The following is a 16128-nucleotide window of genomic DNA, read 5'->3' on the forward strand; positions in this document are numbered from 1 at the left end:
GGCACACAGGGACTGATCAGCCACTCTGAGACCTGGCAAACTTGTACCAGCGCTGGGCTGTTTAGGGCATTGCAAAATATACAGTCTTTGCCGGCTCTGCCAGAAGGCATCAGGAGGGAAGAGAAGAAGGTAGGGAAGGAAAAGGACCCGTGGAGGGGAGGGGGGCAGGTGAAGAAATAGTCTCACATCCCAGGTGGGGTCGGGCTTTAGCCGGAGTCAGTGCAGGTGGTAATGTTGTCTGGGTCACTCTCTCTGGCCCTCTTTGGAGCAGGACAAGGAAGGCCCAGTCGTGTCCCGGTGCATCTCAGGCAGGGGTGGTAGCCATGATGACGAAGTTTGCTCCTTCCCCTCAGCACTTGTTGCACTCTGACTCCCACTTCCACAACCGTATTTCCCCCCAAAATCGCTTTTTTTAAGGACCCCCAAAGGGAGACAGGTGGCCTAGCCCATCCCTTCAGGATTTTGTTCCCCAACTAAGCCTCATTTCTGACATACCAATTTTTACTTCATTGACATCTGGTCCCACACTCCCGTAGTTTACTGGGCATGATCATAACACAGTCCTTGAGTGGTATCAGGAGGTTTTTTTGTTTGGACTAATTCTGTCTGTCTGTCTCCCTTTTGCATCTCTTCCCACCAGCCTTTGTTGTTATAGGTTGTTGTGACACTTTATGAACTTTTATCCACTTCCCAGTTAGACTCCCAAGAGCGGTAGGCCCAATTATTACTACACTGTTAGGACCCCGCCCCCACTCAGAGCTGGAAATAGGACCCAGAGGTCCTGGTTCAATCTCCTCACTACTAGACCACACTGCCCTCCCAGAGTCCTCTCTGCTAGCCTATTCCCCCCTGCTCTGAACACTAGATCCCCCCACCCACCCAGAGCTGAGTAGAACTCAGGAGTTCTGACTCCCAGCCCTGTGCTTTAGCGTCGACTGTCCCCTGCTGCTCTCCAGACCCTGTTGCTTCTAATTTTTGGCCCCAGAAGTTGTTTTGTTAAAGACAGGGATTTTCAAACCTGGCAGGAAGAATAATAAAACTCGGATTTTTATTAAAAGCTTCCCTGCAGTGTCAGGAACCCAATCACTAACCATTCTATCCTCAGTAACCCCTGTGCTGCGGCCCTACCTCCAACACTCCACACAGCCTCACCCCCCCCCCCCACGATACCTCCGTAACCCCTGCATGGCCCCATTGCTATCAAGGGTAATGCACAAGGGCAACTGACAGGAGTGGACTCCAGCTCACTCTCCTGTAGCTACACTGGCTCCGCAGTTTGTTTGTCACTCTAAGCAGCAGATTTGGCTCCAATGCACGCATGGGCAGGAGCCCAGTTGGGTGTTAGAAAGGGTCATTTCTGCTGTCTCATTTGTGCACAGAACCACATTGACACAGAGGTTAAAACTAGATGGGAGAGAAGGAAATGAGCCGGCCTCTCCCTCTGGAGCCTGGATTGGCCAGTAACACCCTTCTGTCGTGCGTCCCTCTGCCCAAGCCAGTCCAGTCCCGCTGCATCTAGAACAAGTCTGGGGGTGTCAAGTTTCAGCTACTGTCAGTTGGGCAAATCTCAAATTCGGGGCATTCCTGTCCAACAGCTCAGGATCTCAGGGAAGCAGGAGGGGAAAAGAACTATCCAGTACAGGGAGCAAGGGCTCCATCCACCTCTGTTCGCAGCACCTAGGGGATGAGGTGTGGTTCTGTTTCCTGCATCAGGATAGATGCTGAAGCCTCTGGAATAGGAAATCATTTACCAGGGTAATGCAGGAGGTAGAATTCACAGAGGTTAAAGCCAGAAAGGACGGTTACATTATCTGGTCTGACCTCCTGCATAGCAAAAGCCATTGCATTTCACGCATTTACCGCTGAGCCCAAGAACTTGTTTGGCTAATGCACCTGCCAGCAAGGCAGCCAGTCTGGATTTGAAAGCTTTGGGAGCTGGAGAATCCACCTCTTCCCTAGGAGTTTGTAATACTGATCAATCTCCCTCCCCGTTAAAAACCTGCCTTATTTCTATTTGGAATTTGACCGGCTTTAACTTCCAGCCATTGGTTCTTGTTTGATCTTTCAGCACTAGACTAACGGGCCCATTACAGCCCAGGAGGTTATGCCATAAACAAGACACTGTTTGCTTTTCTTTTTGGTGAGCTAACCGGGCTCTTAAACCGTTTCACCGAACAGCATTATTTTCCACTCCTCAGATCGCTTTGGGGGCTCTTCTCTGCACCCCCTCCAATTTTAAGATGTAGACACCAGCATTGAAGCCTGCAGCTACGGAGGAAGACAGTTTGGGACAATTTTAAAATTATGGATGTTTTCCCAGGGCTGTTTAAGGACCCAATCCTGATTGGGACTAAGTGCTGGATCGGGCCCCGATGAACAGACTGCATTTAACTCCTCCAGCAAAACAAGCCTTTGCAAAAAAGCAATTCAGCTAAACCCCTCTCAAGGCTGCTCCACCCACCTCTGCTGCTCAGCAGCTGCTGCCACTGACTAAAAGCTTAGGGCTCTTGACAACTGAAACCCTGCTGTCTCACTGTCTGCACAACATGGACATTTTTCCCGCTCCGATGCTGCCTGACAAGGGAGGCCTCGGCCGACAGCACAGTGAGAGGCAGACACCCAGGAAAATCTTAAAAGAATCTTTGCGAAGGGCTTTTCGTAGGATAGATGTGGCTTGTTCAGGGCACGGCTCCCCTTTGGGAATGTAAAGAATTTTCAAAAGTACAGAAGCCCCCAGCAGCTTCCACTGTGACACTTCTGGGTGCCCCCACTTGTGGGGGAAACTGGCCCCAACTGTGAATGCTTTTTGAAGTGCCAAGCAACTCCCTTTAACAAGAATGATCAGCATCATTCCCTGCACACGCCCAATTTGGCAAGAGAGAAATTGAGGCACACTTACCTAGAACCACACAGCGATGCACAGCCAGGAGTCTTACCTCAAAATCTTGGGCTCTATCAACTGACCCATCCATCCCTTCGGAGAGACCCAAACAAGCTAAAACCTGTAGTGCTGAAACTCTCAGGATTTTGTCAGGATCCTTGCAATATCTGGTGCTTTTCTTAAAGCCCCAGCTCCAGCAGCCAGGTGATTTGAGTGAGAATCTGAGTTTTCATTTAAAAAAAAAAAAGTTTCTGGTCCTTGTGATTGAGGAGAAAAAGCTTGAAAATGTGACCTCCTGTTGGCTCAAAACCCAGAAGGCAAATCCCCCCCCCTTTATTATTAAACACAACCAACCCCTCTTGATTTTTAAACCAATCGCCTCATTTTTCAAGCCTGACTCATGCTTTTTGAACTCTTGAGGTTGGTAAGACTGAAACTGAGGACAGAGCAGCCAAGTGACTTACCTACAGTGGCACTGTGATGCAGACCCTGGAATAGAACCCAGGAGTCCTGGCTCTCAATCCCATGCCCTAGCAACTGGCTCCTCCATTCCTTTAGGAAGAGGCATGAGAATGGTAAAAATTGTACATTTAAATCCATCGAATCACAGACACCCACACAAACAAAAAACCCCAACCAAACAAAAAAGTCACTGGAAAGGTAAATTCTAAATGATTATTTTTGCACAAATTTCTGTGTTAATTAGCATGTAATTATTTTTTAAACAAATCAGTTGGAAGCCCCACTCTCACAGGTAACAAAAAATTATTTTGTTTCATGAACAGAGCTGTCATTTTAATAGACAACTGGGGTCCTCGGAAAGAGAACAATTTCTGAAAATGTAGCAAAAATCTATGTACCTGCCTCAGACATTGTGTAAAAATGGTTTCCTGTTTTAGCACTTTATCAGATCTGACCTTTAATTCAACTCACCTCTCCAGATATAGTTTTATTTTTAAACCCAGAGGAAGAACATTATCAATTCCCTGGTGAATAGGCTTTAGTCTTTCCAATGAAACATAAAACCAAGGTCCTTGCTTAGGGTCAGTAAGGAGCTCCTGGCCCTATCCTACTCAAGATTCAGTTAATCCTGATGTCTGGGTTAATTCCAATATGAGTAAATTACCTTCTGTCACCCTAATCCCCACCCCCTTCCATTTTCAAATCAAGCCATGATTCTTCACCTTTTGACTTGCATACAGTTGCTATGCAACTGTTAAACAGCTGCAGCACCCCACACAGAGGGGGCTGCATTTCAGCGCTGCATGAGTGATTCCTGTGTGCCATTGAACAGCTTCTGTATCTCAGCTGAGAGGTGGCTGCATTTCAGGGCTGCCCATTGTGCAGCATTGCCGTGTGCCATTAAAAAGTTGTGGTATCTCACCCAGACGTGGCTGCATTTCACTGCTGGGCAAGGAGATCACTATGGATTCAATCACTTTGGGAAGAAAGCGGTTGTAGAAACAGAAGGTTTCATACTGGAGACATTTGCTGAGTGGAAAGAGACAACCATTTAGGGAAAGAATTTTTTATTTTCAAGCTTCTAAGAGGGTTTCTACAAACAACAGAGTAAAAAAAAAACTATTAAAATATGCAACAATTTCCTTTTAAAATATTTTGTGGGTTTTTTGTTCTCTCTCTTTTTTATTTTAAATCCAAGAAACCCACTGAGATTAACAAGACCAGCTTGGTTGGTAGCAGAGGGACAACAAGCTTGACATGTCGTCTGGATTACGACTGAGGGAAAAAGGGGACTAAGAACCAGTAAAGTTACTACAGGCAACTTGGGAGAGCCAAGTAAGATGCCCATGCTCAGGAATAACACACACAATTCGTGAAAATGTCAACATGATTCCTGAATTCGGAAGGGAGAGAGCGCTCCTTCCAAGCTTGGGACTGGTGTTCCACAGGTCTATTAACCCAATGGGCTCCATCAGTTAAGAACATAAGAACAGCCATACTGGGTCAGATCAATGGTCCATCTAGCCCAGTACCATGTCTTCTGACAGTGGGCCGTGTCTTCAGTAAGAAACAAGGTGTGTTCTTAATCCATGTTAGGTAAGATTCCCAGGGAAGACAAAGCACTGTGTAGTTTTCACACAAACCAGAAGATCGAGGTGACCCCTCAATCTGCCAACAAGTGTGAAAACTATAAACTGCTGGCACCTTATTTAACATGGGTTAAGACACCTGGTTTCCTAGGGAAGATGCAGCCTTCCAGAGGGAAGTTTAGCAAAAGATACTTTTTTAATAAAATCTGCGCAGGAAACTCCTCCCTTCCACTGCTCCTTTGACGCAGATTCGCCCTTTTGAAAGTCACGAAGCACACTTAAAAGTTGCAAAAAGGGGAATGAACGTTGCACGACCCAATGCTGCAGGCTCAGAGTTTGCCTCCTTCAAGATAATGGGATTTAGGAAAGAATTCAGCGTCGCATAAATAGCAAGCCATCATAACCTCCCCCCCACACACACACACACAGAAACTGATCTCGTCACAAGGCCTAGGCTCCTTGTAAGAATGGAACCCAGTCATCCTGACTCCCAATCATCCTGCTCTAACCACTAGATGCCATTTTCCTCCCAGAGCTGGGAACAGAACCCAGGAATCCTGACTCCTAGTCACCCCTACTGCAATCACTACAGCCCAGACCTGGGGATAGAAGCCAAGAGTCCTGAGTCCAGACACCCCCTGCTCTAACCAGTAGACCCCATTATCCTCCCAAAGCTCAAAACAGAACCCAGGAGTCCTGACTCCTAGTGCTCCCTTGCTCTACCCACTAGACCCCACTCCCCACCCAGAGCTGGGAACAGAACCTAGGAGTCCTGACTCCTAGTTCACATAGGGGTCAAGTGTGACTTTTGTGACTCTGAGGCCTTACGCCAGCACTGTGAGCGGAGATCAGCTTCATACCTGAGAACATTCCTCTACTCAGCCAACAGGAGGCGCAGTTTAACTTTCCTTACCCTGTCAAGGGGGTGGAGGGGAAGCGGGTGGAGAAATTTACACTGGACAAAATCCAAGGCAGCTTTAATAAACCAGGCGATGCCTTGAAAATGCCATGGTGCCCCTTTCTTTGCCCCACCCCATTAAAATCTTTAAATGCTTTGGCATTGCTAACACATTTAGCTGCTACAAAATGAAACAAAACAAAACCAAAAAAACCACCCCAACCCCTATTTTAATGGCTTTTTTTCAAACACTGGTATAATATTAAATCGCAGTGTACAAAACCCAGCATTATTAATACACTACCAAAAAAGCCCTGAACATATGCTGGGCTTGCCAGAGAATGGAAGTGGGAGCCGGTGTTTCCTGCCTCAAGTAAAGATGGGGGAAACCCATCACAACCCCTAGCCCCCTCTCCCATGGCCTAAATGCTGGATTCTGGCTCTCAGCATTCATTACAATCCCAACTTGGGGACGTAATTCTCCCTGCTTAGATACCCTTCTCATTGATTGCACTGTTTGCTAAAGGTGATGGCTCCTCCTCTGGCCCCTCCCACACATCCTGGCCACACCCACACACCCCAGCTACTTCTACTTCCACACTCTTGCTCCTCCCACTCAGTGCTAATCCCTGCTGTCCTCTATACCTGCTACCACTGTCTCCTGGCCCTCATTCGCTGCAAGCCAGACCCAGAGCCCATCACACTCAGTGGGAGGCTGGCTCCCCGATAACTCCCCTCCCCCTTCTTCTGAGCTGTCAGCCTGTAAGCCTCTCCAAGGTGGGAAGCAGATCCCACGTTGCATTCAAGCGCCCCCACATCCATTCATGGCACTCTAGGAAAATCTTTTAAGAGGCAAAGATTTTTGGCTCCCAGCTATGATAATCGTTTCTTTAAAATGTCACTGCAGAGTGAGAGAATAAAAGGAAACCATCTGACTTTATTTGTAGAGCTGCCAAATCACATGAGAGGAAATCTCTCTCCCGAGTTTATGGATGGCTCAATTCTCCCCAATAAAATGCCACCGCCTACTCCTCACTCCACATACCAGCTCTAAGCAGAGAGAGAGAGAGTGCGGTAGATAAATATCAATATATCCCACAGAAAGGAAAGGAAAGGGGGAAGATTTAAAAAAAAAAAAATACAATACATTTAAAGGACACATAAAACGCACGCAAAAAGTTTCTGCTGGCCAATAAATAATTTGTAAGATTTGGATTTCCTGCAATTACTGAGAGTGAAGAGGGAAGGGCAAAGGGATATTTGAGCAAACTTAAAGCTAAACAGCTGGCCAGTGAGAATCCTGGTGTAGCTGTAACATTAATGGTAAAGGGTGGATTTCGATGCAAGAATCAGCCAGCTCTGCAAGAAACTTAAAGACACAGATTGGTGGTGCCCCCTGTACCCTGAATTGATTTTTGCTGTCGTGATCTAGGACTGCCAGTCACTCTGCTTCCAGACCTCTCTATTCAACTTTGGCCAAATGACACCTTTTTAAAAGACAACGGATTCAATTTTCAAAAGTGCCTATACTCCATTTTCAAATGTGCCCAAGGAGCCCATTTACCTTCAATGATGACGAGGCCTCCAAGTGCCTAAATCACTTTTGAAAATAAGACTTAGGTTCCTGGGTTATTTAGGGGCTTTTGAAAATTAGACCCAAGGTTTTTTCTTTTCAATTTTTTTGGTGGCTACTAAAAGGTATAAAGCCAGTAGCCCCACCTTGGGGAAACTACTAAAGCTTATTAGATTCAAGTCAGCTCTCCAAGAATCAAGACAGATGAGTGACCGAATGTACAAGCGATCAAAAGCTAAAGTCTCTTTCCATATAAGATAGAAGTTACGCCTATTAGGTTTTAACATGCGAATTTATAATAATAATATAATATAATATATAGATAATATAGTGAAATGCTAATACCTAGAATATAATTGTCTATCCAGCTATTCTCTGCCCTACCTTTGGCATGAATTTTTTTGTTTGTTTTTTGTTTTCTTTAAAATCCCCAGTTGAATGCATGCACACACCTGCACACACCCACACCCTCCCACACGCACACACAGAAAAAATATAATAAAATAAGAGCAGATGTCAGATCTGCGATTAAAAAACACGTAACCACCCGAATTAAAATAATATTAACAGAGATTTGTTCTAAATTAAAACATAAAAAAATAATTTAAAAAAATGCAATAAAACTGCATTTTTCCACCCTCCCCCCAATCCTGGCAATTCTTCTTCTCCTTGAAAAAACATCCCAACATTTAAACTATTGAAAAAGCCTTTGTCGTCCACCCACCCACCCCATCCCTACACATGGGGTCTGTGTTCAATTTAGGTTATATCACTGTGGGAATGTCAGAAACACTGAGTGAAAAGTGGGGCTGTTTCCCCTTAAGAGGCAGGGCCTGATCTCAGCTGAAGTGAAAGGGACTGGGACTGTGCCCCCTACCGGTCAGAGATTCTAAGATGACTGGAAGCAATTTTGCAAACTCTTAAAAAAGAAAAGGAGTACTTGTGGCACCTTAGAGACTAACCAATTTATTTGAGCATAAGCTTTCGTGAGCTACAGCTCACTTCATACTCCTTTTCTTTTTGCGAATACAGACTAACGCGGCTGTTACTCTGTAACAGGTTACAACCCCTCATTGGAAGCCAGTACTTTCGCAAACCCCTGCCCGCTACCAAACTGTGATGCCTTTCCAAAATCCTGGATCCGATCCAGTCTCAGCACTTAGCCGATAACTGCTTTGATCTAGCAACCCTCACTCTAGACACCAGTTCAGCACGGCCCTGCACAAAACCCCAAGAGACAAGCATGCAGTGAACTGCTCTGCGGAAGAGAGGCCCATATTAACAGCCCAGTTGAAATCACACACATTAATGAGGCAGGGTCAGCCCCGATGGTAGAGTTGGAAGGATCAGATTCTAACTGGGGCATTGGAGTGGGGTTCAGGAGGCCTGGGTTCTACTCCTGGCTCTGCCACTGGCCCTCAGTTTCCCCACCCACCTTTTGGCTATTTAGACTGTGAGATCTTCAGGACAGGGACCGTCTCTCGCTGTGTGTCTGTGCAGCATCCAGCAAACAGGCCCCTGAACCTGAGAGCCAAGGGACTCCTTTGAAAAGACCTGCCTTAAAGGCCACATTTCCTTAAAGGGCTCAGCTCTCATGTCAGCACTGAAGTGAAACATCTGGGTTTTCAGAAGGTCTCAGCACCCGACAGCATCCACGGAACAAGTGGTCATGTCAGGTAAGTGCCTACACAGGTGCACTGATGAAGACTTGGCCCTGGTTTTGGGGAGCTGAGCACATGAAAAAATCTGACTCTGAGTAGTTAAAAATCAAAGACAGATTCCACCAGATCCTGGCTGGTGTAAATTGGTGTCACTCCACTGCAGTCAATGAGGAAAATCTCCAGCTGGTGTAAATGGCCATCATTCCATTAGAGTCAATGGGAACAGATCCCCCACTGGTGTAAATCAGCATCACTCCACTGAAGTCAATAGAGTGACGCTGATTTTCAGTGGCTGAGGATCAGGTCAGTGTTGTCAAGCCTGTATTTTTATTGCAATATTTGGTATCTTAAAGCTCTCAGCTCCTGGAGTCCTGTGATTACAGGAGAATCTCCGCTTTCCTTTAGTTATTAGCCCTAGAAAAGCTTGAAAGTGAGATCCCCGCTAAAGGCTCAAAAGCCAGAAGGTAAATGAAAAGAAACCCAAAATGATCAGCTGATTTTTAAGCTAATCTCATGATTTTGAAGGGCCTGATCCATGTCTTTTGAACATTAGGGGTTGAGACAATAGTGGACTCTGGCTCTCTGTCGGCTGAAATTCACATTCAATCAAATCCTTGCACGTCTAATGTCACTAGGTTGAAGACTTCTTGGGCTACCTGGTAAATACTGACCATCAGCATCTGTCGGGTGGAGCCAACCCACTGCTGTGGCTGTTAATCAAACAGAGCAAGAGGGGTTTGAACAGCAACAAGAATCCAACCTGAAAACTTCTGCCTCTTCGGATCTGGCGGCTGTTTTCCGGGTGGTCGTCAAATTCGAAGCGCACCTGGGGAGTGATTTACAGCCTCTTAAGGCGACTGCACCAGTTCCTCGAGAGATGATCTTGCAGCACGGGCAGCATTTGCTGCTCTGCTGTTCATGGTCCTGCTCGGATCCCGCCGAAAAGCTCTCTCTGCCATAGGATCAGCCTAGATGCTTCATTGGATACACAGGAACAGAATTCCTAAATGCTGGATCTGGAGACGATCAGCCACGCCAGAGGGTATCACTAGTTGGACACGCCAAAGAGCCAGATTCCTTGCGCTGACACTGCTCTGTGGCAGCTTCCTGTTAATGCATTTTAAACCATTTCCCCAAGAGTCAATCGCAATTACTTCTCCACTAATCCCTTCTCTGCTTCTGCTCACCATCTCCACTTTATCCTACCATCCAAAGGCACATTCCCCCACATTCCGTCCCCGCTGCTCTGCCCTGCACGGGCTGCATTTCACTTGGCGCTCTAACCCGAACCTCTGATTCTCGCCTCTGCTCTCCACCCATCCCAACGTGCCTTGCCAAGCTGCCGGAAACCCCCACTGAACCAGTAGAAGGCTGCGTGCTGGGCCTCCCGATCCTTACCCACTTGCAATCTACTTCCCTTTTGGCTACTCGTAGACTATTGGGCAAGATGGGACTATCAGGCCACCTGGCAGAGCCTAACCCAGGGATTCCTGCATCCAGCCCACTGACTTGTGGTTGGGCTTGAGGGCGTTGTTTAGATGGACGTGCAGCCTGCAATTAGAAACTCCAAGGGGTGGAGCTCTTACCTCAGCCCTTGGCAAACTGTTCTACTGGTTAATCCCCATCCCCGTTAAAAAGGTGGGCCTTGAGTTCCAGGTGGAATTTGTCAGCTCCCAGCCGTTCTATCCCGTTCTGCCTTTGTCTGCTAGATTAAAGAGCCCTCTGGTTTGAGAAATCTGCTCCCTGAATAGGTACTTGTAGACAATGGTCAACCACCTCTTAAATCTTCTTTTCATTAAGTTAATGAGACTCAGCTGTTTACGCCTTCCCTTCAGTGTGGATAACATGCTGGATTCTCCAGAGGATATTTGCATTGTAAAATTCCACCTCTTCTGCTACAAAGGGCCCATCCAGGGCACTCCAGTTCCACAGTAGATGGACCTTCAGCCAACATGTCCTGTCTGGTCCATGAAAATCCTCTTCCCTCCTTTTAATGCTCTCCTACTAGGCAACACCCTCAAAAGCTTTCTCCTGACATCAAAAACAAATGCATCCCCTTGGCGGAGTGGCCTTTGCTTGGGTCTCTTGGGAACATGTGGCAAATGGCATGGAAGAGGTTATGTGCATCATAGGGAAAGGTAGCTCCAGGGGCAGGTACAACCAGTGTCCAATAACCTTCCTGGGAGTCCCTGCAACATGCTAATGCCAGGGAGTGACGGACACTGGCCAAATTGCTGTACTGAGTACCCCACTTAACTCTCTCTTCCGTCACTCAAACCCACAACTTGAAATATCAGCTGCCATGGTAAGTGGTTTGATTGTCACTGTGACACTGGGCCAAGAGTTAGAGCAAGGCACAAGTGCCTCCCAACCCGTGGAGGGTAAAACATGGCTTTACATTCCACAGCTTCCTACAGGGGACCTGCCAGGTTCCCCTATAAAACTCTGCTCCCTGCCCCGGTTTAATCTCCCTTTTGCACAGTCCTCTCTGGCCTAGTTTGCTCTTCAACTTTTGAAACTTCTTCACTAAACCGAGACTGCAGGCCCAGCGCTACCTGTTCGGCCTCCAAACCGAAGCATCCCTAAAACTCACCGCCATCCCCAACATACTTTGCTTCCAAGTTCACCAACAGCCTCCCCGCACTTTCCTAGTTACAGTAACAAATCCCTCCGACCTTCTGTGCCAGAAATCCTCTCTCTCGTTTTCCCTCAACAATGCTCCCTCCAGGCCCGCCTTTCGCCGTCATCCCATGTCTCATCCCAATCTCTCTTGTCTGCCTGAGACTTCAAGTCCTTGAGGCTAGAGAACTAGTTCCCTTTACGTCTTGTAACGCATCACTACACCAATCAGCAGCAGCTTCTGAAAGGGCCACCAGAAGGCTCTCTCCTTTCGCCCTGGGCCTAGCACAGGGCAGTAGAGTTGGGACCCTGCTGAGTCTATTCTGTATCCACACTGGAACAAAGTTCTCACTGTTCAGACTGAGGGCCTCTTCCACACTTAAAAACAGAACAAGCCAAAATCTATAGCTCTTAGGACTTAGATTCCTGAGGATACAGCTGGTCCCATAATTTCCACCTGCAGCTAGGAAATTCCATGCCAACTGCATTGTGAGGATGAGTTAAACTGTATTGATCTAACTGCAGGATGCGCTTGCAAATGTCCACTCCAGTGATTGCCGGCAATGGTGACTCTTAGCAGGAGAGATGTGAGGGGAAATAAACTGGCAGGACCAGATTCAACACCAACAACTCCTTAATGCCTCCCAAGGGCTATTTTCTTTGCAAGGATGGAGCAGCGCAGGCTTGGAAGTGCTGTGCTTTTCTGCAGTGCCATGCCAGAGGCTTCAGATCCTCAGAGCGGTGGAATGGCTGTGGCTGATGGGTTCTGCGGGAAGTCTTCGCTAAGTCCTCTGTGAAGAGATGGGAGGCGGTAGCAAAGGAGGGCTTGGGCGAGGGCTAATCTTCAGGGCATCTAGAAAGCCACCTGGAAATGGCCACACGTGGTATCCTGCACTGTGTTTACAGCTTCTTTGACAACCTTTCTGATTTAGCTTCATGTGTCCGAAGCTGAGGGCTCCCTTCGTTCCCTGTGCCAGCTGCTCTGAGCTCCTCCTCTGTTTTTTTAACAGCTATCCACCACTGAGGAACCAAACAGCTGTAAGCTCTCCCTGGAGACCCAAGGAGGAGACATGTTCCCCACCCCCGCCCCCGCCATAAGGCAGAGGGGCACCTCTTCCTCCCACCCCAACAGTCCGACAGGTTTCCTTGCTGCCACGTTAGTGCGGGGATGTCTCTCCCATCCAGCTCCCATTTGTGGGGAAAGAGGGGCTCTGCGATGTGTTGTGCCAGAACTTGCATTTGGGTTTGAAGATCCTTCCTACCTCCCTATCCTGCTGACCTTGTGGGGACAGCAGAATGCTCTGTTCCTGATGCCCGAGATAAAGCAGGCACTTTGCTGGTTTCTGCTCATCCTCCTGCCCTGGATGCTCTCTGGCATCCCCTTGCAGAGCCAGGCCAGCAATCCCATACCCACCCAATATACACACTTTCCTTTACCCCGATACTTAACTACTGTCCCCGGTCCGCCCCACCCAGAGCAGAACAGAGCACTGTGCAAGGCACTGCCAGGCAGCTGTGTTCATGTTTCCACCCACCCAGGCTCCACCTCCCTTTCTGAGAACCATGGGCACTAAGTGGTTTCAGTGTGCTGGACAAAAAAGACCAGGCAGGGCAAGATGAGTGGTGCCAACCTGCAGCCTGTGGGACCCCTTGCTAGGAGGTTTCTGTCTATCGCTGGACTGGAGGAATGGGGCCAACAGTGCAATATGGTTCTCGGCTGCAAGCCGGACTCAGGATCTCAAGGAACCTTGCAGCCCAAATCTGCTTGGCACCTGACCTTCTCCATGTCACTATTTTTTGGCTGGGATTTGTAAAGCAACTTGCCCATCATCATCGGATCTGAGCAACTGGGGCACTGTCAGAGCGACGTACAGCTCTCCCAGTCAGCAGCAAGGGCTGTGCAGAGCCCAATCCTGCTTGGAGCTGGGAAATGGTGAGCCTAACCCAAACCTGCTGGAGGGGAGCCCATGCCACGTTCCAGTCGGAAGCTGGGAAAGGAAGCAAACCCAAGTCCTTCTGGAGGCAAAAAGCCAAGATCTCTGCTAAAAATGGGCTGAAAGTCAACCGCAGCCTCTGTGAGCTACACAGTCTTGTTCGGAGGCTGGGTCAAGGGAGGTTGGAGACCGGAGCTCATCCCACAGGCTTTCAGGATTATGCTCCTCACCTCCTGCTTCCCAAAGCTGATGAGGGCACCTGCCTTCCCCAGCGAATCAGAATGAAAGTGAAAAACGAAACAATCAACAGCCCCCGCAAACGCTCTGACCGGAGCCCCCTTCCCCAAGACACCCCCCCAGGCTTCCAAAGAGGTGACATGCAACCAATTATCAGCCAAATCCTCAGCAAACGTCAACCGGGGAGATTGGTGGAGCCAGGCTGACCTCCGGCCGATGATGTCAACCAGCGTAGCTCTGCTGTTGTCACGGCTGCACTGATTCACATCTGCTGGCACACACCTGCAGAGCTCCGGAGAAGCCAAACGGGAGGGGCTGTCTTACAGCAGCTGTGCTGAACGAGCACCATTCCACTGCTGGCCACTACGCCCTTCACACCAGCTGAGGACAAGCCTGAATAAACCCAGGGCTCTGACAAGATTTATAGGAAGGAGGTGGTGGGAAAAGAACAACTTCAAGTTTCATTAGTGTCTTTGATTTTTACAACTCCGCAGCTGCCGCGGTGGGAGGAGATTGCAGGCTGCAAACACTTGTTTCTACCCCCTAGAATTAATTTTTTTTTTTTTTTTTGCACTTTCACTCCCTCCTTTTAAATAGCAAAAGAAAAACAACATGCAGCCGTGTTCTCCCAATGCTCAGCAGCGCAGCAATCACTTTGGTAAATACAAAGCCGCGGACAGAAGAAAAACAAAAAACTTTTGTTCGCACTCCAAGAAAGAAAAAAGGAAACAGGAAAACCCCTGAGATCAAAAACAGAACTAAAAAAAAAAAAATCATCAGCATAAATCACGTCAGCTGAGCTGCTTCCGGCAAGAATAATCCCGAAACCCACCCCAGCCCCACCCACAAGGCAAAATAAAATGAAATGAACAGAGGGCAAGGGCTGAGCTCCTAGGTGAAGTCTGAAGCCGCACGCCCCGTGTGCTCCTCCCTCACTCTTTCCCCTCCCCCAATACAATCCCAAACCACGAGAGAAAAGTAAGAGACATACAACAATGCAGCTGGCTGGCAGACGGGCATGGCAGGGAGCCCGCAGCACCGCAGAGTCCAAACTTAATAAATAAGGAGTAAAAAATTGTCATGTGTCTTTGTTCACAGTGCGTGAGTGAGGGTCCCAGCCTCCCTTCCCCATTCCCCTAGTCTCTCGGGTGGCAGGAGGGGTGAAGAGAGAGGCATAAACCGGTGATGCGCCACCGCTCCGGGCCAAGGGAAGTATGAGGTTCCCAGCAGAGCCTTCTTGTCTGAAGGAGGTTGCGGGACAGGGTTGGGAAGAGCCCTCTCTTCTCCAGCTGGAGAAGCAAGCCAGGGCTGGAAATAGCCTTCTCTCGTCCAGCCAGTGATGCAGGGCCAGGACTGGAACAGGTCTTCTCTCATCTGGCTCGATACACAGGACACGGCTGGAAGGGGCCATCTCTCATCCAGCTGGAGATGCAGAGCCAGGCTGGAAAGGGCCTTCTCTCATCCGGCTGGGATGCAGGTTGCAGGCTCCCAAGCAGCTGGAGATGCAGGGCCAGGCTGGAAAGGGGCCTTCTCTCACCCAGCTGGAGATGCAGAGCCAAGTTGGAAAGAGGCTTCCCATCCAGGGAACATGGGACAGAGATGGAGAGGGACTTGTCTTCTTCGGCTCGCTGGTGCCCGAGACACAAGGACTCTAGCGGAAGGGAAGCAATAAACCCACACTCCAGAGAAAACAACCAAGCCCCCCCACTTCCCCTGACGACACTGGAGGAGAGAGCGAGGAGGGCAGGTGAAATGAATGGTTCAACCAAGCCTCAGAAGAGTTGCTTTTGCAAAGGTGTGGGGGGGGGCAGCTGCCATGGGTCTCCTCCCCGTCCCCACCCTGTGGCGGTGACCGGCCGTAAGCTCTCGCTGGCATGGCCCCCTCCCCGGCTCGTCGTTTTGGCCGCGTGGCTACCTGGTGAAGAAAGGCAGGTGGTGCTGGCTGAGAATGCTGCTCGTACGGGGCGACTCTGTCTTGGCCATGACGTCTTTGAACCAAGACGCCACGTCCACTTCCAGTGTCTCATAACGCTTGATGAAGTTGTGTTCCTGGAAAGGAAGCCAGAGGGACCCTGAGCATAAACGCCCATAGGAATGGGAGATGGTGGGGAGTTGGGGGGGAACATAGCATCTTGGGGGGAATAGGGCTGGAGGGATACAGCCCGCTAGCAATGTGGGAACACACACACACACACATCCCGTGGGGGGGAGGAAGGAGTGAGGGACACACATATACCCCCCCATGGGGGAATGGACTCACGGAGACACACACAT

The 16128-nt window shown here is 48.8% G+C and overlaps 1 protein-coding gene across 4 annotated transcripts in view; it reads right to left on the bottom strand.

The window, feature by feature from the left end:
- Nucleotides 1-6747: 6747 nt before the first annotated feature.
- The window catches only part of MAP2K7 (mitogen-activated protein kinase kinase 7), a 52131-nt gene continuing 42750 nt past the window's right edge, over nt 6748-16128 (bottom strand). For 3 of the 4 annotated variants that reach the window (XM_048832367.2, XM_048832368.2, XM_048832369.2), the window contains 2 exons: nt 15770-15903; nt 6748-15505 (listed from right to left, as the gene is read on the bottom strand). In XM_048832367.2, coding sequence (XP_048688324.1) covers nt 15388-15505; nt 15770-15903 — 252 coding nt within the window. In that variant the 3' untranslated portion in view covers nt 6748-15387. Of the gene's footprint in view, nt 15904-16128 lie in introns of all 4 variants that reach the window. The other variant, XM_048832373.2, reaches the window with a different exon arrangement.

This window comes from Caretta caretta, chromosome 20, assembly GCF_965140235.1.
Source record: "Caretta caretta isolate rCarCar2 chromosome 20, rCarCar1.hap1, whole genome shotgun sequence".
NCBI classification, from domain to species: Eukaryota; Metazoa; Chordata; order Testudines; family Cheloniidae; genus Caretta; species Caretta caretta.